This window comes from Canis lupus, chromosome 11 (assembly GCF_048164855.1).
Source record: "Canis lupus baileyi chromosome 11, mCanLup2.hap1, whole genome shotgun sequence".
NCBI classification, from domain to species: Eukaryota; Metazoa; Chordata; class Mammalia; order Carnivora; family Canidae; genus Canis; species Canis lupus.
The window spans coordinates 51,560,891-51,585,102 of NC_132848.1; the positions used below are offsets into that span (position 1 = coordinate 51,560,891).

Genomic DNA, 24,212 nt, shown 5'->3' on the forward strand with positions numbered 1-24,212 from the left:
AAAATGCCACTTTCATTTCAGTTTCTTTGGCTTCGTTCATAGGGATGTCTTTCCCTTTCCCCTTCATCTCACCAAGTCTCACATTCCTGATCCAAATCCTTTATAGATCATTGCCCACTCCAGCTCATTCGTTAGCGGTTTCCTGCCCCTCTAAGTTCCAACAACACTTACTATCTGATTTACACAATTTTAATCTCATAGTTTGTCCATTTTATTTTTATCCCTTTGAACATATAACTTCTCAGGGAGAGAATCATGGCTAACACTTCAGAATGCACACAAAGCTTGCACAGCATGGAGCCGAGTAAGAGCTCTAGACGTTTTTTGCTACTGGGTGATAAAAAGGACAAAATCACCAGCATCAAATAACCTCCAGCTTTCTTAGATACAATTTAACCATTTTTTTTCTGATATGAACCATTTCAATGCCTTTCAAGAAGCTAAAATTTTAACTTAGCTGTGCTGAATTTATTTATGGCTGCTAAGGAAATAAAATCCTGTAAAACTTGCACTCAGATGTTTTACCACAAAAGAGGCTAAACAAGAAATTATAGTTGTCACCAAGCATTTTTAGATTGTAGACTTCAATTCTACCTTATAAGATGTATGGAAGCAATTTTATCTGCAAAAATTTTATCACAGTAACAAATCATCCCTGAAAAGTGGTTTTCAAGGCCTTTTTTGAAAGCAGAAACCTTTTTTTTTTTTCCAAACAAAAGGCTAAATGGAATCCTACCATACAGAAGAATACCAGAGCTGATCTTGCTAAAGTAGAAGGAGAAGTCTCTAGTTCTACCTGCTTGAGTCCCCCTCAAATGCATACAACCCATTCCCTACCCCCAGTCCCCAACTGCAGTGGGTCCCTAAGGCATCCCTTAGAACCACAGAGTCTTGAAAATTACTCTCAGAATAATCAGAAAGCTGCCATGGGTAGGAAAACACTACATTAATTTTCTAAAATTTCAAACATCACTAAAATGTAAAATTAAAACTTACCCATTTCTACTGAATACTCTTAGCCATGCTTTGATGTTTGGTCCTAACAAACACAAACACGGTACAGTAGTAAAAGTAGACAAAATAACTGCAAATAAAAATGTTTCCAACACCAACCTAGGGGGAAAAAATTAGCAATTTTTAAAAAAGCATTAAAGGCATGTACACACATAATCTTGGTTAAATAGATTTAACATAAAAACATTTTCATATACTTTACTTTGAAAGGTAACATGCATCCTACTAAAATGATAACTACAAAAAAATTTTACTACCAAAAATATAAGCTATAAAAAACAATCTAGCAAATATCTGGCTTTAATGACAGAGTTCAGAAGTGTTAAATACCCTCTGATCCATATGAGACTCTCCACTGCAAGAAACTCCATTTTTAGATAATTAACTTTCTTTCTGAATAGTCTCTGGAAATTTCTCTGCAACCACTGTTTTAACTCTAGCTTATACTGGAGACACTTGGAAAGCTAGAGAAACTAAAGATTGAGGGGCTGCACCCCTAGAGTTTCTGAGGCCTGAGAATTCACTTTTGATAAAATGCTGATGCTGCTAGTTTTAGAACCATTGTGCAAGATATTCATTCCATTCTAAAATGGATTAAATAAAACCATTACAAAGGTCTTGTCCTCCCCTCTCTAGAAAAGAACTACCTGTTAATTTAGTATGTGTACGTATATAATTGTGTAAATATGTATAAAACTACATACATAGCTATATGTGTCACATCACTTGTTTCACTGTGATCTTAATCACTGCTAAATGAAGTTTCTCAATTTATGATGAACACTGTATTAAAAATATTCATGAATTAAAAAAAAATATTCATGAACTTAGGTTTTTTTTTTAAAAAAAAAAACCAGTCAGCTTTGAAAAAGTGTTGAGTTAAATTTAAATTTTGCCTTTAAACTATCAACATTAGGTTATAAATAATTAAAAACAGGAATCTATTGACTTTTTTTAACAGGTTTTATTTATTTATTCATGAGAGACACAGAGAGAGAGAGAGAGAGAGAGAGAGGCAGAGGGAGAAGCAGGCTCCCTGTGGTGTGAGCCCCATGCAGGACTCAATTCCAGGAACCCAGGATAACCACTGAGCCACTCAGGAGTCCCTCTATTGACTTTTGTTAAGACAAAATATTTTCAAGCACTTAGTTACTATTTGTAACTAATTTATACATATTATTATAAGTAAGTTCCCTTAGAGATTCTAGGGGCCACACATTTATTGGTATAGTTTCTCATCTACCTACCCGCCCCCCCTTCCACATGCAATGGGGTAATAGAAGGCTAGGTAATAGGAGTAGTTAATGAATTGAGTTATTCTTATTATTAACTAATAATAATTAAGAATTCAGTTACTCTTAATATTGCTATGAAGTAATGTTAAAAGTGTATCATTACTAAGAAAGGGCAATGATGTCAGTATCCTTCGTGATCCAGTAATTAAACACACCATGGTTCTTCTTTCACCCCCAACAAAATCAGTGCTTTGTTTAATAAACAAGTGTTTTAAAATATAATCGCCTTAAGGTAAAAATTTCAGACTTACTCTATGAGTGGTGCTCCATATAGAACAAAAATTACATGAAAGAAGAAACATGACATAAGAAAGTAGATACAGCATTTCAAAAATCTGGTTACCTAAAAAAGAAATGAGAACGATCTGAAGACTCAAGACAATGCCTAGAGGACAGCAAATGCTTCCACTTTATCTACAAATACAACTTATTCCCATGCGTGAAACAGTTGAACATTCTTTACTTCAGGCAGCCTGACCTCAGATCCCATTTCCTGTGCAGTCAGGTATGCAGTCCTCCAGACAGCTCCATAAAACAACCTACAAGTCACAAACCATCCCCCATATTCCACCCACCCAATCAGCACTAGAATCAAAAACCATTTCTGTTTCTACGGTATGTATTGAGTATGTTACTACTCAGTATTTAGAAAATATTTTACCAACAACAGAATGCTATGATACAAAAAACACACAGTTCTTATTATGTGACACAGGACATTTTTGCAACAAATAAATGCTATACTTTTTTTTTTCATTAAAAACAAAATCCCTAAGAAAACTGTACCCAAAAAAGCACTATACTAAATAATTCCCCAAATTATATTCATGTGATTATATGATGCACATGAAAAAAAGACCTGAATGTCTGCAAGTCAGTGCAGGACCTACTTGATTTGGAGCTTAAGAAGATCTAATTATAAAACACAGAGTGAGCTTTTTAATCATAGGGCAGTAAATGTGTTTTAAATTACCTAAGAGAGCTTACACATAGTATTACATAATGTTAAGTGAGGACTCTATTAATTTAAAGTAATAGCCAAGTGTTCTACAATAGTGAATATTTCAAAAAACAGATTTGATATCTGAAAACTTTAACACCGTTTAGTCAAGGAAGGCCATGTTCAAAACAAAGCTACCACAGAGGCTTATCTTGTAATTTTTTAAAAACCCATTAAGTTTCTTTCAGAAATGGAAAAAAATAAATGAAGATAAACTGAAATGTCTTATAAAGTAAACTTTATAAAGATATGATTGCTACATCATGTATTTATCTTCAATGGTGACCTAAGACATGACTATCTAGGTTCATAATGCTCTAATATCCACCAAAGACCTAATTCCACAACTGATGCATGACAAGGATCTATCCAAACATTGTGGGCAACCTTCCAGCAATGACAGGCTACTGATTTGAGAAAAAAAAAAAAAAAAAAAAATCAGGTTCTCTTTACTCACTGTAAATAACTACATGAGTACTTGACTTATACTCTATTCTTTTATTCAAAGAAACACCACCTCTATCTAAAAATCAATCACCAAGAAATAAGCCTTACCTTGTATGATATTGAACTTCTTTTAGAGGATGCATTTGGTTTCACTATTAAATATAACACTAGATTGACGGCAGTTACAAAAACAGAACAGATGCACAACCATGTCAAGTGTGTTTCCAATATTGAGAAATTCTCCAAGAAGAACGATGGAATGCAGATGCTTAGGATAATTGAAAATATGCACAAAAGATGGGTATACAGTAGTCTCTTGATATCAGTATCTTTCATGGTGTTTTCTCAAGGCGCTATCTAATGAAAAACAAATTAAGAGCATATCCAATAATGATTTTTTTCCATTGTCTAAATGCTCCAACGCCTAAAAGTAAGCATGAACAAATCAATTTTCTATGCGCAATAATTACGAGTTTCAGAATATGGGAAGATGCATACATATAAATATACATATAGACTAGTTTGGCTCAAAAAGGTCTTAGAACCTAAAAAGGCCAAACTTAGTAATTTCTTAAATATTTGTAACCAGTTTCTGTAAAAGGGTCATGTACTAAGACCAATTAAGGGATTCGTTTCCTTTTCTTTTTCTTTCTCTTTTTTGTCGAAATCACAACGGTGAAAACAAACACGCAGAGATTAATGATTTGCTCTGGTTGGAAATATAAGCTATGCGTTCTCCGATCCATGGATACACTCTGACTAAACTGCTTTTTTTTCTTCTTTGTAACCACTAGGGACCCTTGTCTAACATCACAGTAGTTCACCTCTTCTGGCAAATGACAAGCAACACCAAGTGCACACTTCAGTACTCAAATGGTGGCCAGTGTAATCAGGAAAGGCCAAAGAACATTATGCTAAACTAAGGGATCCCAATGCTCCAGAAATACCGAAATGACAATGTCCGTTACAGGTGCTAGGTTCCAATCAAAAGTAGGGCGTAAGTAGAAGAAGAAAAATCTTTCTTTCTCTCTATAAAATACACATCGTGGTATGTATAACATATATGTTTATTTATAAATTACCTAACGCAGAGCTTATACATAGTACTGGCTAATATCAAAGTAACAGTCCACATGTTACCCATGTTACACTGTGGTTGAATATTCCAGAAAAACAAAAGGGCAAGTCAAGGCCTTATCTTTACAGCTCTGATCTAGTTCACATTATAATTTTCCAAGGCAAATATTCTACTGATAAGGAAACAGGCTAAGGCACGTTGGGAGACATGTCCAAGGTCCCAAGCTCCCAAGCACTATAGCCACGTCAAACCCTCGCCTCTTTGACATAAATCTACACACCAGGGGCCGAGAAGGGGATGAAGAGCAAGAAGGGAGGAAGGAAACCTCTCTGGCAGATCCGCTGACCAAGGGGCAGGGGCGCAGGATCCGGAATACACCGTCTGAGCGGACTATCCCTTCGGGTATGTTTCTGGGCCGCTCTCAGAATCCCAAGTGATATGGGCAGATGAGGCTCTAATACACGGAGCAGCACCCAACTGCTTACTGAATGAATGAATGAACGAACGAGGAGAAGAGGGTGGGCCAAAGGTCTGCCCCCCCGCGAAAGCAGCCGCGGGGGTGGGCCCTGGCGAGCACACCCCGGCGGCCAGCGCCCGCGCCCCCGCCCCCGCCCCCGCGGTCGGACCCGGCCCGCGCCCACCGCCCCGGAGGCTGCGGAGCTTACCCGCGCAACCCGCGGCACCTGCCCCTGCAGCCCCCCGCCAACCTCGGCCGCTCGGGACTCTGCCCGAGCCTCACCCCGCGCCAGTGTGAACGGGGGCGGGGCCGCGCTGAGAGGCATAAGCAAAAGGGCACGGGCGCGGAGACCGAGACGAACGGAGGGCGCCACACACAGGGACGGATCCGAGGGCCGGGTCCATCGGGGCTGCCCCCGGGTCACGCCGGAAGGGTGGCCCTCGGGCGGGCGGCGGGCGCCAGCGGGCCGGGGGCACAGACGCTCGCGGCCACGTGGGCAGTGGGTGGGGGCCGCTGGCACCCCGGGAGGCTCGCGTGCCGGGCGGGCGCCGCTGGGCTTACCTAACTCTCCCGCCAGCGGAAGAGGAGCGCGAGCTACCACCTCCCACCATCAGGTACGACTCGCCGCCCTGGCCAACGCGCAGGCGCAAGCCTGTGGGGCGGAGACCCAAGGCGGCACAGCCAATTGCAGGAGCGGAGGGGCGGGCAATGGGAGAAGCCCCGCCTCCCACGGCCTCTCAGGTGTGGGGTGGGCGGGGCGGTGGGCGGGGCGGAGGGCGGGGCGGCCGGAAGCGGATTTTCGTAACCCGGAAGGGGACGTCTGCCCCGGCTGTTGTGTTGACATTCTCGAGCTGCTGCTGTTTCTGCGGCCGGGGGAACCGTCGGGGAAGGATGGTGTGCGAAAAATGTGAGTTAAGGGGCTGACTCTTTGGGAGGAGGCCAGGAGAAGCTAGCAGGAGTTCTCCGGGGACTTCGCCTTTTCTTTGTCTTTTCTTTCGGCCACAAGTCTCTGATTCCAGCCTTTGTCCTTTATCCCTTTCACCGTTCCCATTGGTTTTGCATTCGGAGTGTTCTCAGTTTTGTACTGATTTGTCTATTTCCTTTGCCTCCCCCAGCCCCACCCCGGGATTTCATCCCATACAGCTCTTGACTGGCTCCTTAGCCTCACAGACCCTCAGCATTGGAATGGATCTTAAAAGTCATTTTTACAACACCCAGAGTTTCCAGATATAGCAGACATTTTAAAAATGAATACTTTTTTTAGAAGTATATCCCATGCGATATTTGAGACTTGTCTTTGCTTGCAGCTTCTTAGTACTGAAAGTGCTTTGGGCTTACCTTTAGGACATGACAATACTAAAACACCATTCATTGTTTATTTGAAATTTAAATTGAACAGGGCATCCTGTATTTTAACGAGCAACCCGAAGTTAGCATCCTTAAATGTTGACTTAAATGTTCTTTGCATGAATATCTGAGGTCTTGAGGCAGGGTTCAGAAAGCCTCACTACCTTCAAAACAGTCTGCGTAGATGCCACTGGCTTTTAGAAAGTTCCTTCTTGGGCAGCCCGGGTGGCCCAGCGGTTTAGTGTCACCTTCAGCCCGGGGCGTGACCTGGGGTCCCACATCGGGCTCCCCGCATGGAGTCTGCTTCTCCCTCTGCCTGTGTCTCTACGGCTCTCTCTGTGTGTCTCTCATGAATAAATAAATAAAATCTGAAAAGAAAAGAAAAAAAGAAGAAAGAAAGAAAGAAAGAAGAAAAGAAAAGATCCTTCATCCCTACAGTTGCCAGGCAGTGATTCTAATGCAAACCCTTGATGTTTCTGGAAAGTATCTTAGGAATTCTTTGATATCACAGACTGTCTATATGTTTTAAAACGGCTCTCATATCCCTAAGTCTCTTTTTCCTCAGGCTAGACTTTTCTTAACAAGATTTCAAGTCCTCTTATCTGGATTAACATTAACTTGATCAATTCTGTTTATATTCTCCCCTCCCCCCCAGTAGATAAACCTTTAAACACAGGCACCCATGAGTTTGAATCACAGGTTTTACATTATGTAAAGGAATAACCATGGTGAATTACCTAATATTTCTTGGCTCCAGTTTTCTCCTCTGAAAATGAGAATAATACATAATTTATGGGGTTTTGTGAGAATTAGATAATGCAGGTAAAGCCTGATATAAAAGTGCCTTAGTGTATACTCAAAAACTGGTTATTCCTATCATAACTCCCAGTATGTGGCACTCAGCATTAAACTCTGCTCCATTTTATGAGGAGTAGAGTGGGACTGATATTTTCATTTTTCTATGCTTTACATCATCATCTCACATGAAGCTTTTAAAAAATTATTGCAGTTCTACCAATTGGCATAGGTAGAAGTCACCCATTTAAAATGTGCCATTCTGTTATTTTTAGCGTATTCACAGGGTTGTGCGACCATCACCACAATCAATTTTAGAATATTTTCATTGCTCCAAAAAGTACATTAAGCTGTTTGACATTGACGTCCTTTTAACTCTACTCCATCCAATACTTATGAGGTTTTTTGGTTTTGCTTGTTTGAGTAACTATGTCTTACATATATTTAGGTTATGCACCTTCTCCATGTCTTTTCTCTTATGTAGGGTAGTTCCTAAACATGTAAATTAGCCTTCTTTGTAATTTGTGTTAATTCGGTACATTTTAACTTTAGAGGCCTGGCATTCTGACGGGCTTAACTTGTTTTGTGTGATGTTCTTTACACCATAAGTGCTTTTTTCCCAGGAAAATTGAGGATACTGGGCAAATTCTGAGAGGTAATTTCCTAAGGCACATAAAAATTTTGAGAAGCCAAGATCGGATGTGATGTTAAAATACACATAGTTTGGCTCTGGGACGTGATATATGTCATAAAGGTCATTTGCTTTTTACTTCTCTGCACTTCTGAAAGTCTGTATTATTTCTTTGCTCTAGTACCTTTCTACCTTCTGTACCATCTTATTCCCCAAATAAAAATAGACTCTTAATTCAAAGACCTTTCTTTCAGTCCCTTTCTGCTTCTCTGTGACTTTGAAACTTGATCTAGATTCTCTTTGAATTTACTTCTCTTCTTCTTTACCATTATAATCTCCAAGTTTTCTTATTCTCCCTCTCCCTTAAAGTAGATATTTCCCAGTGATCGACATCTGCCCTTCTTTTGACTCTTTGTTTTGGAAATATCTGGCTTCAAGTAGTTTATCCATGCCAGTGAATGTCTAATCCACATCTCCAGCCGACTTCTCTCTATACCAAGACCAATAGAAGAAATTTCTCCAGACAATACTGGGAACCTTCATCTGGTTGTTACATAGTAGTATAGTACTTCCAAGACTGAATTTGTCATCCTACTTTATAAATCTGTAACTTCTCTTCCATCATTTAATGGCATGGCAGTCCTCCCAGTCACCCATTCATAAAGCCTTATTCATCGCTCATTCGTTCTGGTATCCCTTTGTCAACCTGCATCCAAACACTTGCCTGTCCTGCTATTGTTACTTCCATTCAATAGCTCATATTTTCCCTAGCCTCTCATTTACCCCTTAAATAACCTACCTGAGGTCCCCATCACTCTTGAGTTAAACTAATGTGATCCCCTCCCAGCTCCTTTCTCTTCAAACTGTGCTCTCTCTGCTTTTGCCTCTTCTCTCCTTAAACTGTCCTGCATGCATGTGAAGGCCACTGGGGAAAACTCATAAATGAACCAATTGGTACCACTAAAAGTGTACAATTCCTATTCTCCAAGATCTTTAATACTATTCATTGGTCTTTTTTACTTCTCTTTAGTCAGCCCTCTTGCCCTTTGTCACTAGTGACTATTCCAAACTCTCTAATCCCTTAAATTTCCCCCACCTTCATCTACCTCATCCTCTGTTGACAAATACCTCCTTATAGGTATAAGACAAGCAAGGTAATTAAATGGGAACATTATCAACTTCTTTTACGATACCTGTAAACAGATCCACATCCATACTCATTTACTTCTTTCCCTTTTTCCAAGAAAAATTCTACTCGTGTCCTTGTTGCCATCCTTCCGTACCTCTTTATTTGTCACTATATCCTTTGGAATCTTTAATCAGCTCCCCTTCCATATAAAAATGCTCAATTAAACCTTGACTCCATCTTTCATTCTTGCATTTTTGTCACCTTTTCTTTTCATTCATGCAACAAGTATTACATTCTGACCAAATGCTAAACAGTAGGACCAAAGGGTAGAGACTCTGTCTTACCATCCCTTCATCATTATGCCAGGGCATGGTTTAGAGTAATCACAACAGACATTTGAATTGAACCTAAATATAAGTGCACTCTATCATTTCCTGAATTTAAAGCCTTTAATAAATACTCAATGTGCAGAGAATAATTTGGGGTTTTATATTTGGAGCCCGGATTCAGGATGACCCTCCACAATGAAGGCTCAGCTTATCTTTCCAACTTTGTTTTCACGTACTCTTACCTTCACTCTGGCCAAACCAAGCTACTTTGCAAGACCACATGTACCCTTAGCTTTCTGTGCCTTCATTCAAGATACAGCCTTTCTCTAGTTTGCCTTTATCCTCTCTCCTCTGTCTTCACAATCCCATTGCCACATCCAGACCCTCTTCCTGTCTCCTCCAAAGGCTTTCCTGGATTTCCCTAGCTCAGGTTATTTCTTCCCCTATGGTATTTCTCCTAGTACTTTAGCCATCCATTACTATGCTTTTTATTTTCTAGGTTATATTTTGGTTTGAATGGTTCTTTTTCAGAGGTCTCTGACCTCTCTAAAAATCTGATGAAAGCTATGGACTCTTTTTTTTTTTTTTTTTAATTTATTTGTGCACTTGAGGGAGCACAAGCAGGGGGAGGGGCAGAGGGAGAGGGAGGAGCAGACTCCACGCTGAGCAGGGAGCCCCATGTGGGGTTCGATCCTAGGACCCTGAGATCATGACCAGAACTGAAGGCAGACACTTAGACACTTAACTGACTGAGCTACCCAGGTGCCCTGAAAGCTATGGACTCTTACAAGAAGAAAAATGAATATACAGTAGTTTGGTATACAGCTTCATCCTGTCCACTTGTCTTCTGAGGTCTAGCCATGGAACCCAGACTAAGGACTTCTATTAGAGAAAATAGTATGTTGTATATTCCTTGAAACCTAGAGCTTTATCTTATTTATCATTTTATTTTTCTCTGAACTCTCTATAGTGGTTTATATATCATAAGTGCGTAGTAAATATTTATGGAATAAATATGTGTACCAGATTTGTTTAGATTTTTCAGATTTATTTAAAGCATACATATACAAGGAAAGCCTGCCATTAGCCACCGTACTGTACAGATTTTACTGGGTCAGGTACCCATTGCCCACAGTTAGTATCTTCAGTCTCAGTTCACAGCCCGTACCCCAGCATGAAAAGGCTCCTACTGCAAGACGGTGGTTGATACACTGAACTTTAGGCACAATGTAGTGTATTTATTAAATAGTAAATCCAAATTCCCCTTACTTTTACTATCTTGTTATAACAGGTGAAAAGAAACTTGGTACTGTTATCACTCCAGACACATGGAAAGACGGTGCAAGGAATACCACAGGTATTTTTCCATTTGGGAAAGAGGAAGTTGAATCCGGTACTTCCTGTGACTAATGTTTTAGCTTTTACATTATTTGTAAAAAGAACTCTTTTATGTGCAAAGTATTCCATCTCTCTTTTTTTTTTTTTAAGATTTTATTTATTAGAGAGAATGTGTATGCAAGCAAGATATGGGGGGAGGGGCAGAGGGAGAGGAAGAAGCAGACTCTCCACTGAGCAGGGAGCTCAATCCCAGACCCTTGATATCATGACCTGAGCTAAAGGCAGCTGCTTAACCAACTGAGCCATCCAGGTGCCCCTCATCTCCTAAATATTAAAGAATTCCAGATCCCCTAACAATTTAATCTTTTTTTATTTGTTAGGCAAGAGATAGCAAAATCATGAAATGATTTTCAACCAATGAGTAGATCATAGTAACTGATTTGATTCCACTTTATTAAAGTGTGTATTCCTCCCTCTTCACCTGACTTTTATAAAAATTCATGAACAAATCATTCACACATTTACATTTTCACCATCATATCATTATACATAGTTGAGATATTTCTAAAGGGAAGAAAAAGAAACGCTTGTACTGTATTCAGGGTCTTGGCACCACAGTAGTGACTTCAAGATTTTACACTAGATAAATTAAATGTAGACCCATCCCTAAAGTCCTCTTGAGTCTGAAAAATAAAATGATTATCCACAGTTTTACTGTTTCATAATAAATGTTTCCTTTTGAAGTAATGTCTTAAAAACCTGGCTATTAACTAAGGATTTTTGAAAATTTTTATATAGGCTATTCAAGTGGTAGGAGGTCAAAGAATGAACTCTTTAACTAATTGTTAAATGTTAAATGTATATGTTATAGTGAAATGTGCAGAAATAACCTACTAAAATACATGTATACCTTGATTTAGAAAGTGGTGGAAGAAAGTTGAATGAAAATAAAGCTTTGACTTCAAAAAAAGCAAGGTAAGTATAGAAGCAGCCACTCTACCCACAGGCATCTGACTTTCCACTCTTTTTGGTCTTAAGCATACCAGAATGAATTGGGTATGCATCATTTTGTTGTGATAAAACTGGTCAATAGTTCCTAGCATGCAAAGCCAAGCTATCTGTTATAACCTGCTGGCTTCACCCTGCTTCTCCTCAGTATATCAACATATGAAGATATTAGAGCTATATTTTTTCATATATATAATTTCAGCAGAAAACATGACTTTTATTTTATCTTGTTCCTTTTTTTTTCTTTTGCAAACTGGTTTCTTGCCTTATCCCTAAAATCACTTTGTAGTTTCATTCAGGTGCTTCAGTGTGGTATGTTTTATAGGACTAGTTTTAGAATAATATTGCTTGGTTTGGTTTTATTTTAGGTTATTTTATCTAGTTCTTAAATAACATACAAATCGGAGGCAATAGATGTGGTCAGATCAGAAGCTCTGAAGTCAGCCTTAAATTTGAGTTTAGACCGTCCCTGTCTAGCTCTGGGACCTTAAGGAAGGAAGTGAAGCCAGTTTCTTGACTTTTTTGAACTTTACTTTTTCATCTAAGAATGGAGATAAAAGTGTCTCCCACCCTAAAAACCACTTTTGAACTCTATGCTTTATTATTTCCAGTCTTAAAAAAATCCATGAACCCTTCCAGTGCCACCCCATTTCCTTGCTTCCCTTCACAGCAGAAGTTTTCAGAAGCCTTATCCAGATGCTTTCTCAGTGACTGTAAAGTTCTATTCTTGACTTCAGCCACTCCAGTCAGGGCTTCAGCCCCACCAACCCATGCAGCTGTGCTTGGCAGGATCACACCTAATGGACTTCTCTATTCTCATTTTATTTAACCTTTGTAATGACTTGCATTTTTGCAACCTTCTATTCTTTCTCTCTCTCTCTCTCTCTCTCTCTCTCTCTCTCTCTTTTTTGTATAAACTCTACCCCCAATGTGGGACCTGAACTCAAAAGTCTCAAGATCAGAAGTCACATGCTCCATTGACTGAGCCAGCCTGATGCTCCTGCAACCTTCTATTCGCTTGGCTCTGGAGTACCACACTCTTTTTTTCCTCCCAACTCGCTGTTCCTTCTCAGTCAAGTGCCTCTAGACTCAGTCCTAGACCTTTCTCTTTTTTTTCTGTTTATAAATGTATAATCTCTCCTCAAGTGACTTTAGTCTAATGGCTTTAAATTCAAACTGGGATCCCTGGGTGGCGCAGCGGTTTGGCGCCTGCCTTTGGCCCAGGGCACGATCCTCGAGACCCGGGATCAAATCCCACATCGGGCTCCTGGTGCATGGAGCCTGCTTCTCCCTCTGCCTATGTCTCTGCCTCTCTCTCTCTGTATGACTATCATAAGTAAATAAAATTTAAAAAATAAATAAATAAAAATAAATAAATAAATAAATAAATAAATAAATTCAAACTGTATGTTAATGACTCCCAGATCTATACCTCCTATCCTGACTTCTCCTCTGAACTCCAGAAATATATCCAACTACCTACTTGACTTATCAATTTGGTGTCTAACAGGCAACCTCTTGTTCCTGCAGTCTTCCAACCAGATTCTTATCATCTACTACTGTCCAGTCCAAGCCTTTCAAGCCTAAGACCTAGAATTCTGCACTGATCCCTTCGTTTTCCTCACTTCCCTTTCATCAGCAAGTTCTTTAGCTCTGCCACCAACATGTAACTGAATCCACCTGCTTCTGTTTATCTCACTATTATTACCCTCTTCCAAACCACTGGTTATTTCTTTCTTAGATGCTGTAAGATCTTTCCATCTTTCTGCTTCCTCTCTAATTCTTTAGAGTTCAGTCTCATAGTAGCCAAAGAGGTCCTTTAAAGGGCACATAAATGCTTTTCTCAGAACCCTGCATTGCTTTTCTTTTCATGTAGAATATATCTAACCCCTCTTTCACTTTGCAAGGTTTTCCATGATCCCACCCCTCCCACCTCTCTGAATTCCTGTTGACCAACTCCTGCATCAAATAGACCAAGCCCACTCCTACTGGAATTGGTTCATGCTTGCTGCTCCCTCCTCCTAGAGCCCGTCCTGCAGAGCTTACTGTAGGGAGTGGGTCCCTAACCAGTATTTGAATTAATGTCTTCCCTCCTTCCCCTCATGTCTACCACAATATCCTGTTTGAATTTTCTCTACAAGGCATATCACCACCTGAAAAGCGTGTTTGCCTTTATATACTGTCTGTCCTTTACCTATTGGTCTTATTAGAATGTCAGCTTAAGGAGGGCAAGAGGCTTTGTCTGTTAGATCCCTCTTTTGTATGAAAACAATGACAGGGGATCCCTGGGTGGCGCAGAGGTTTGGCGCCTGCCTTTGGCCCAGGGCGTGATCCTGGAGACCTGGGATCGAATCCCACATCGGGCTCCCGGTGCATGGGGCCTGCTTCTCCCTCTGTCTGTGTCTCTGCCTCTCTCTCTCTCTCTCTCTCTCTCTCTCTCTCTCTCTCTGTGACTATCATAAATAAAAAAAAGAAAAAAAAGAAAACAATGACAGGCTTATGGTAGGCACTCACTATATATTTGCTGAATGAATAAATACCTGTTTCATGACACTATCCCAAGGATTAGAAATAATAATAATAATAATATTTTTACTGCCTGTAGTGCCTGGCACTTAATGGCGCTTATTAAGTAATGGATATAAAACAGCATAGTAGACTTAATCTTCAGGAAGGCATCACACTAAGTATTACTCTGACTTACCGATGTCCCCTACGACCGTTCAGTTATTAACTATGTCATAATTTTTATAGATTGTACAGTTTTAGATACTTCCAGTTCCTTTATGTTCCCAGCCTTACTCCAATATCATTAAGAAGTAGCTATTACTTTGGATACTCTAAATGTCTCACTTTGGAAAGCGTAGTATAGTATTACATGAATCTAAGATACCACATTTAATAGACATGTCATTGCTTTAAGAAAGGAAAAACCCTGCCAATTAATTGTAAGATTTCAGACATACTAAAATGGGCACCTTAGAGATTTTATTTATTTATTCATGACAGAGAGGCAGAGACACAGACAGAGGGAGAAGCAGGCTCCACACAAGGAGCCTGATGTGGGACTCGATCCTAGAACCCTGGGGAGCCACCCAGGTGTCCTAAATGTGCACCTTAGAATAAAATGTGAAGTGAAAGTAGTCATCCATATGGCTACATACAAATTGAGCTTTTTAAAAAGAGTGCACAGTAAAGTGACATTCTTTTGGGTTTGGAAAAATTAACCTTTGAAAATGAACTATTGTATTATATCCCAAGAGAAGAAACCAGGTCTAGGATAGTGTTGGTATTCGGTATATGAGTATTGTTACAAAAGTTATGGCCAATTTAGGGGAAATTATCTTCTACTCCATTCACTATAAGGTGGCATTTTTATGTAGTAGAAACTCTTTTATGCAAAGGAATCAGGTCAATTAATGGAAAATGTCAGCTAAAGGAGGCAATTATTAAACGATACACTTACTGTAAGTCACAGCACATCACAGCACATGCATTCATCAGTCATTTGGCACTGAGACAGGCTTTTTGAGTATGAGTCTACTGATAAGAGCTTTCTTCATCATTTACCTTACATAAATCATAACCAAAAGGCTCATTTGCAGTATCTTTCAAGCGGAGCAAGAACTGACATACTTGCAAAGTGCCAAATCCTTCCACTTACGATCTTACCCCTATTTTGAAGTTGCCTCACCGAATTCGGTGGCAGTTCAGTGATTCACACTTATCTAGCCATCCTAAAGCATTCTCATAGTTTTTTTTTAAATTTTTTATTTATGTATTTATTCATGAGAGACACAGAGAAAGAGGCAGAGACACAGGCAGAGGGAGAAGCAGGCTCCATGCAGGGAGCCTGATGTGGGACTCGATCCCGGGACTCCAGGATCACACCCTGGGCCAAAGGCAAGCACCAAACTGCTGAGCCACCCAGGTGTCCCCATTCTCCTAGTTTTTAAGAGAATTGGTCACTCTTTTTGCACCCACATTTCATCAGTTTCCATAATATGTAACTATATCACACAAATATATGGGCAAATACAATTCATAGAAACAGGTTTGGGATTAAGTAACTGACTCTTCATAAGCATGCAACTCACATGGAAGGGGCAGCAGTGTGCAGGTGCGGTGAGAGGAGCCAGTTGCAAGTGTGCCTGTCAATTGTAGAGTTTGACAGAGGGAACGAAGAGCATGGATTAATCCCATTTGTTGCTTAAGGGAGGTCATTTAAGTGTTCTGTTCTATTATACATCTTTTTTCTCTTAAAAACACAACTCTAGATTTGATCCATATGGAAAGAATAAGTTCTCCACTTGCAGAATTTGTAAAAGTTCCGTGCACCAACCGGGTTCTCATTACTGCCAGGGCTGTGCCTACAAAAAGGGTAAGTTTCTTTCAAAACCCATTTTTTTCTATTCATATCAAGGAGTAGCCATTCATAGATTCTGTTAGTCAAGTGTTCTTTTCTCTAAGGCAAGATAAAACTTAGAACTTGTTCCTAGTTAGGTCTGTGCTTTCTTTTGCTCTACTCTCACACTGTTAACTTGCATTTTAAACTTTAGGAGTGACTTAAATAAACCAACTGTTGATAATAGATATTTGATTGGTATTATTAGTTGGTATTATGATTTGATTGCTTACATGTTTGTTTATTTGTTTTAGGCATCTGTGCAATGTGTGGAAAAAAGGTTTTGGACACCAAAAACTACAAGCAAACATCTGTGTAGATATATTGATGACGTTTCTGGCTTTCTACATGATTTTACATTTTGCTTTGAATTTTCAAGACATAACATAGGTGTTCAAGTTACAAAATAACACATTTTAAGACAATATCAAACTGAGGAAGTTGGTTGGTATTCATTTTTTTGCTCTTAAGTAGTTCTAAAAAAAAAAGTTCTGAACAACAACGTAGTAGTTTCCTGCCGTAGTTCTTTTCCTCACAAACATCCTACTGAACTAGAGTAACTGGCAAATTTAATGAAAAATATTTTCCTGTCTCTGTAGATGCTTTTTATTTATCATTGTTCATATAATTCTTATCCTCATCACTCTGCTTCACAGGGCATTGAAATATCTGAGACCATTATAGCTGAATAGTTCCTTAGTCATTAGCCCAGACCCAAATCGCAGTTGTATTTATGATACCTTTTATTTGTTCTTGAAGCCAAAGTGCCAGTACCTTTTGTCTGAGAATGAGAACACAAGGGTCACCCCATGTGTGTCCAAATGAATACACTGAATTTCAAAAAAATATATTTTATGTACATTACCTTGAACTCAAACTGTCATGAAAGCTAAGAAAACAGTGCTCATCCATGGGAATGTGTAATGAATGAGTTACCACTCTTGAGAAGAGCTCCTTGAAGCAAAAAACAAACTTTTTTTTTTATCTCCCCTCCCACCCACCAAAAATAAATAAAACAAAACCAACATTTTGGCTCTTCTTTTATATATAACACGACTGCTAAAAGATTACTTTGAGGCCAAAGATTTTTTTCTTATGCTGCCTTCAGAGGCTTAGGACTTCTGCTTTTGAAGCTTGCAGCCTACTATGGGAAACCAAAAACATATTTCCTATTGCCAAGTGCAGTAGGTAAAAATACATATTATAAAATATATAGGATAAATAACAATAATATACATGTATAGATACTACATTTCTTTTTTTTTTTTTAATTTTATTTATTTATGATAGTCACAGAGAGAGAGAGAGAGAGAGAGGCAGAGACACAGGCAGAGGGAGAAGCAGGCTCCATGCACCGGGAGCCGGACGTGGGATTCGATCCCGGGTCTCCAGGACTGCGCCCTGGGCCAAAGGCAGGCGCTAAACCGCTGCGCCACCCAGGGATCCCTCTATTTGTTTTTGAATTATGATGGAAAGTACTTAAAGTTTTAACGGTTTCATTTACCTGTAATGTTTTTAAAATAGTATTTCTCTAGGCTACATTGCTATTCTTATCCGCAATGATCATAAGGATGATGCAAAATACAACAAATATAGCTCTGGGACCAGGAAGTATCTTCTCCCACTTTAATCAATTAAGGTTTTTTTTTTTGTTTTTTGTTTTTGTTTTTGTTTTTTTAATTAAAATCAATACAAGGGGGACACCTGGGTGGCTCAGTAGTTAAGCGTCTGCTTTTGGCTCAGGGCGTGATCCTGGAGTCCCGGGATCAAGTCCCACATCGGGCTCCCTGCAGGGAGCCTGCTTCTCCCTCTGCCTGTGTCTCTGCCTCTATGTGTGTGTGTGTGTGTGTCGTGTCTCTCATGAATAAATACATAAAATCTTTTTTAAAAATCAATACAAGGAACCTGTAATAGAATCCAGTTAGAGAGTGGTCCAGATCCATTGGGTTGGTTGACTCTGAGAAAGTACAATTCTCAGGTATCAGCTTGGATCTAGACTTCCACAACTCGTATTTCATATTCATGCCTTGTATAACTCCCTTCCAGAAATGATCTACTGGCCCGACTCCAGTTCTTCTGCAAAGATTTTCATTAGTTTTATACTCAGGATAGACTCTTAAGTGTTACAAATCTTCATATTATTGAAACAATAATATAACAGCCATAAATTGAATAAAATTTGTTCAATGAGAAGGAAAATCCGCAAACAAAATGTGAACATAAAATATTTTTTTAAAAGGAAAGCAGAAAAACAAACTATAAGGGACATCTGGGTGGCTCAAGTTAGTCGTTCAACTCTTGGTTTGGGCTCAGGTCATGATCTCAGGGTCATGAGATCAAGCCCCATTATGGACTCTATGCTAGACGTGGAGCCTGCTTAAGATTCTCCCTCTCCCCCTCCCCCATCTCTCTATCTCACTCCGGGATCTAAAAAAATAAAAAAATATATAAGACGACAGAATTAAGACTAGCTTTTATCAAACAAAATGTAAAAATGAAAAAAAAAAACAAAAAAATGTAAAAATGATAAAATAATGTATTTTTTAAATCTCAGATTGTATTTAAAATATACGTGTTAGAAACAAATGCCAGTAGAACACCTTTAAGTACATTCATTCATAGAATATGCAGCCATCAAAATGATGTAAGAATTACACCTGTGCAGGGATGCCTGGGTGCTCAGTGGTTGAGCGTCTGCTTTCAGCTCAGCATGATCCCACGGTCCTGGGATTGAGTCCCACATCAGGCTCCATGCAGGGAGCCTGCTTCTCTCTCTACCTTTGTCTCTGCCTCTCTCTGTGTGTCTCTGATGAATAAATAAATAAAATCTTAAAAAGGACAGAATTACCCCTGCAGAAGCTTGTGTGCAAATACAAAAAAGATAGTTTCTCTGCGGAGTGGCTGGAGGTTGAGAAAAGAGACAACCATTTGCCCTCGTGCCAACAACCTAATACATTTTAGTTCCTACCTCACTTATATAAGAGACTACTAATTATACTGTCCTAGATATAATATTTATGTGCACATGTATGTATATGTTCTGAGAATTTTAAGTAGAAGAAACCCACATGGTTCTGCATTTTGACTCTTAATAATGTCTCATTAACTATTTTTTCTTGACCTATCTGACAGTACATTGCAGACCTATGCTTTTGCCTTTAACATTACAGATGTCCTTCATGAGAACAAGGACTCTGAGTACAGTTCTCAAATGCAGGCATTTAACAGTGCTGTCACTGTTACTTTCATCTACAGCCCCTATTGCAATTTCAGTTGTTCCATTGGTAATTTTTTTTCAGCTACAGAATCTAGTCCAGGATCATATGTTAGATTATCATGGTTCTGTCCTCTGGAACAGTTCTTCAGCCATTGACTTTTGTAGTATTGACCTATTAAAGAATGCAGGACAGTTAAAATACAGATTTTCTTTCAGTTTACGTTTTTTTTTCTTTCCTGTGGTTAGATTTGTGTTATGCATTGTGAGCTGACATGCTGTGAGTGATGTGGCCTCCTAACATCACATCCAGACTCCGTATCCCTTTGCCTTGTATTAATGTCCATTTTTATCAATTGGGTGAGATCTCATCCAGTGTCTCCACTGTATAGTTACTATTTTTCCTTTTGCAACTAGTAGATAATCTGTGAGGAGAAACTTTTGAGACCATGTTGATATTCTGTTCCTCATCAAACCTGCCCCTTGTAGATTTAGCATCTTTGATGATTCTTTTCTGAAAATATTTTTTACTGTGATGTTTACAAAACTGATTTTCTAACTACATCATTCTTTCTTTATTAACTAATTGTCATCCTACACTAAGGAAGAGATTTCCCTTTATCAGTATAGATAGCTATATAGAATATCTATATAGAATAAATGCTTTTTTTCTGACCATCGGAATGTCAATTACAGATATGATGCCCTTTTACCACAAATACTTAAGTGTATATTTCTTAAGAATGAGGATATTTTCTTGTACAACATAGCACAATTCTCAAAACCAGAAAACTGACATTAATACAATACCATTACCTAATCTTTTCCATAGTTCACTCATTGTCCCAGTAATGGCTGGCCTTTGTTAAAACAAAAAATAAGTCCAGGATCCAAATCAGGATAGCACAGTACATTTAGTTGCCACATCTCTATTCTGTCTCCTTTAATCTAGAACAGTTCTTCAGTCTATCTTTCAAAAATGTCAAGGTCATGAAACACACAGGTCAATTATTTTACAAATTCTCAGATTAAGATCTGAGTATTTCTGATATTTCTTCACAGATTGAGTTCACATGTTGTTGGCAGGAACATCATAGAAGTGATGGTGTGGCCTTTCAGTGCATCTTATTGTATCGGTTGTCCCATTACAAGGAGTTAATTTGGATCACTTGTTTTAGATGGTGTCTGCTAGATTCTTCACTGTCAAGTTAATATTTTTTCTATTAAGCATTTTGTAGAGATACTTGGAGACTGTAAATACTCTTGTTTCTCAGCAAAGTTTCACACACTAATTTTAGCATCCAGTGATATTTTTTGGCTGAATTAATTGTTACCCTGAGAGTTGCCAAATGGCTTTCCAATTCTATCATTCCTTTGACGTTTATTAGTTGGCATTCAGCTATAAGGAAAAGCTTTCTTTTTCCAACTTTGAATTCATGGATTGCTATTTTATTCAGGTCTGTTACTCTCATTTGTTTTAATGTCAAGTTGTCCCAGATTTGGCCAGTGGGAGACCTTTCAAGGTGGCTCCTGGGTCTTTTAGACATGTTCCCATCCTTTTTTGAAGACTTTCTTACTTTCCAGCACAAGATATTTTCAAGTTTATCCTGTATTTTTTTCCTACCCAGCCATAGAACCAGCCATTTCTCCAAAAATCCCTAGTTTCTTTTAGTGGAGAACGGTGTTTGAATACTAAGATCTGGGCTTGCTGGGTTGCCATTGCATCTTTGAACAGAAAGAGCTAAGAAACACAGATATTAGAAACCACAAGTTTTAGTAACACCTCCAATTCCAATTCACCCCCACTGGATTTTTTCTTGTCTTTCCCCATTCCATATTTGCATCTTCTTCCACAGTGAGAATGCTGCCTCCCAACATTATCCATACAGAACGCTGAATTTTTTTTTTATATCGGTCATGTATTTTGCAATTAAAAAGAATCTTTTAGGTAAGCCCACAGAAAAAATTACACATGTGAATGTCATTCATCAGTCTGGTATTACAAAAGAAAAAAAAAAAGGTGGGAAACATGCATATGCTATCTCCCAGATAAATTTGGCAAATGAATAAATGGTACTAAATAACTACTTTCAATTCATCTAACATTTACTGAACCTCTACTTTGTTCTCTGTTTGTCCCTAATTAGATTGCTGTTTCTGGTTCCAAAATGATTTCTCATGAGCAAGAACTTGATAAGCAACCCGTAGAATTAATGTGAAATTGTATTAATGTGAAATTGTTCCTATTGTTTGACAATAGGAACAAGGAAAATGTTGAAAGAATGGTGACTATAGAGAGGAGCTGGTTCAAAGGCAACAATCCTAGCAAAGTAGGAAGTAGATTTAGTTGTAGGTACCAGGAGAATGGAAGCGAAGGGACAGATTAGAAAGACCTGATAAAGGAAGATTTTTCAGGATTCATTGACTAAATGGGGGAGTGAAGAGGTGAGTCACAGTGGATTTCATTTAGATATGGTAATAGTAGGTCTCTCCACCAGATGGCAATAGTGTTCTTGGTTTTTAATTTTCCATCATGCTAAAAGATTTGTAGTTTTAGCAACTTAAAGATCAAACAGATGGATTTGAGTTTCCAGCAACACTGTGAAGGATTAATACAGTATGGTACCAGCACAAAGACAGAAACAGACCAGGAGTGGATGAATCCCTATATGGAAAGGTTGCATTGTAAATCAGGGGGGAAATTCTTCAGTAAATTCAAACTCCATGTTTATACACCAAAGTCTATTCCAGAAAGAGTACACTTATCATTATAAGCATGCAATAATGTATAGAATTGTTGAATCACTATAGCGTACCCCTGAAACTAATATAATACTGAATGTTAACTATACTCAAACTAAATTTTTAAAAAAAAATGTTTTTAAAAAGTCAAACCCAGAACTTAGATGGGAAAGGAACTCGTGAACTCCCTGTTACCCAATATCGGAAAACAGTCTTCAAAATCTTGTCCAGTTTTCTGGTTGTTTAGAGCAGGAAGGTAAATCTGGTCCCCACTAATCATGGTTATAAGTAGAAGTCAAATATAGTTTTTTAGAGTTTTCTTCTTCATACAGAGCCTCTCTTTCCAGTTGCTTTTTTTGTTTTGTTTTGTTTAAGTAGCTCTATACCCAGTATGGAGCCCAACTAGAGGCTTAAACTCACAACCCTGAGATCAAGACCTGGGCTGAGATCAAGAGTCAGGCACAACTAACTGAGCCACCCAGGTTGTTTTTATCTGTTTACCAGTTGTTTTTATATGTTCGTTTATATCCCTGCCTACCTTGTTAGAAGTCTTCCTCAGTTACGTGGCCATTTCGTTTTGTTTTGTTTTCTGTTCTCTTAAGAGAATAGGAGACTTTTGGAAACGTTGCTTGTGTGGGTGGGCTAGTTGACCATGAATTTCATGTAAAGCAGAGTTTATCAACAGTGACACCACTGACATTATGCACTGGGTAATTCTTTATTGTGAGAGGCTTTCTTGTGCATTGTAAGATACTTAGCAACATTGCTGGCCTCTACCCACGAGATGCCGATAGCAGTCCCCTGCCACAAGGTTTGTGACAGTCAAAAGTATTTGCAGACATTGCCATATGTCTCTAGTTGAGAATCACTAAAGATGACCTATCTAGGCAGTGAGGGGGCTCTTAAAGTCAGTATCTTTAGATATTTCCTCTTGAGGTGATCATATTATCCACATATTATCATATTATCCACATATTATCAATTTCTCTTGCCTAAAGGAGAAAGTGGGGGAAGAGAGCAGGGAGCCTTCAATATACATGCATTCTCTTACTCTCCTGATTGAAATACTTCACACCCACCTTCAGCTGTGCCTGGTGTTCTTTCATTTGGAAACCATCTGTTTTCCCATCTCTGGAACCTAAATCTCTAGACTTTGGCCAGAGCGCGGGAGGAACTATCAGCCAGTGATATGGAGTGGGGGAGGGGAGATCCAAAATTGTCCTGATCCTCAGCCTTCATTCAACCAGTCTTCTTTAATACAACATCCCAATTCCCTCCCCTTTCACAGGTGCCACTGATCCTTGAGTCTTTTGAGGATTCTGGAGTGCATATTGAATTTGTTTTTATCTTTACTTAATGTCAGTTGACAGTTTGGTCTTTCAAGTCTGCCAAGTCCATTACCATTTGTCTGCTTTCTACCCTCTAAAATTTAGTTCTCTGGTATCCTCTTTCATTCTCTGTCCTTGGGATTTATGCCACCCCCCAAAATATCATTAGTGTAGTTTATGTGGGTAGGTTGAAAACGGTAAAAATTAGGTATGTGTTTCATTCTGTCATCCTCAACTGGAGGCTTCAATTTCATATACTTTTGATAGTTTTGTTATGTTTGCAATGGGCACCAGACATTAACTATTACTTTGGAATGTGGCTGTCAGGAGGAAGGGGACAGATGTGGCCTTCATTTCCTTCCTACTCTTTCTCTTTCTTACCTACAATATTAGATTTCTATTTTTTAGAGATAATATAGATTTTGATACAGGGAGGAGGTATTCTAAATGATAGGAGAAATGGTGAGATTGATGGAGGATGTGGGAGATTAACCTAGCTAAAATTTGAACTTCAGGTTGAAGGGTATGAGAAATACAAATATAATAAATAGATAAAGTGGGACCAGATTATGAAGCCTAAAATATTAGTTTGAAGAGATCAGACTGGATCCAGAAGGCAGTAAGGAAGCATTTTAGACTTTCTGTCTGAGAAGTG

General features: G+C 38.8%; 2 protein-coding genes across 8 annotated transcripts in view; one reads left to right on the forward strand and one right to left on the reverse strand.

Annotated features, from left to right (window-relative positions):
* Positions 1-6,005, reverse strand: part of PIGF (phosphatidylinositol glycan anchor biosynthesis class F) — a 35,721-nt gene extending 29,716 nt beyond the window's left edge. For 4 of the 6 annotated variants that reach the window (XR_012003367.1, XR_012003366.1, XM_072768241.1 and 1 more), the window contains exons 1-4: positions 5,853-6,005; positions 3,865-4,113; positions 2,561-2,652; positions 997-1,113 (exon numbers count right to left, since the gene is read on the reverse strand). Coding sequence is in view for 4 of the 6 variants with exons in the window: in XM_072768241.1 (XP_072624342.1) it covers positions 997-1,113; positions 2,561-2,652; positions 3,865-4,092 (437 nt within the window). In the remaining 2 variants the exon portion in view is untranslated. Of the gene's footprint in view, positions 1-996; positions 1,114-2,560; positions 2,653-3,864; positions 4,114-5,499; positions 5,721-5,852 lie in introns of those variants that run through there. The other 2 variants (XM_072768239.1, XM_072768240.1) reach the window with 2 other exon arrangements.
* A 51-nt stretch (positions 6,006-6,056) lies between these two features.
* On the forward strand, positions 6,057-17,298 carry CRIPT (CXXC repeat containing interactor of PDZ3 domain). 2 transcript variants are annotated; one of them, XM_072768246.1, is made up of 5 exons: positions 6,057-6,198; positions 10,814-10,879; positions 11,781-11,835; positions 16,146-16,249; positions 16,528-17,298. In XM_072768246.1, the coding sequence occupies exons 1-5, from the start codon at positions 6,183-6,185 to the stop codon at positions 16,590-16,592; spliced, it is 306 nt and encodes a 101-aa protein (XP_072624347.1). In that variant the 5' UTR covers positions 6,057-6,182; the 3' UTR covers positions 16,593-17,298. The 2 variants fall into 2 exon arrangements, with proteins under 2 accessions (XP_072624347.1, XP_072624346.1); XM_072768245.1 differs by lacking the exon at positions 11,781-11,835.
* The last annotated feature ends 6,914 nt before the right edge of the window (positions 17,299-24,212 follow it).

Excerpts from the sequence above, each read along its gene's own strand:
- CRIPT (XM_072768245.1), top strand. Across the intron at positions 10,880-16,145 it reads CGGTGCAAGGAATACCACAG|ATTTGATCCATATGGAAAGA; the intron begins GTATTTTTCCAT and ends ACACAACTCTAG. Across the intron at positions 16,250-16,527 it reads GGGCTGTGCCTACAAAAAGG|GCATCTGTGCAATGTGTGGA; the intron begins GTAAGTTTCTTT and ends TATTTGTTTTAG.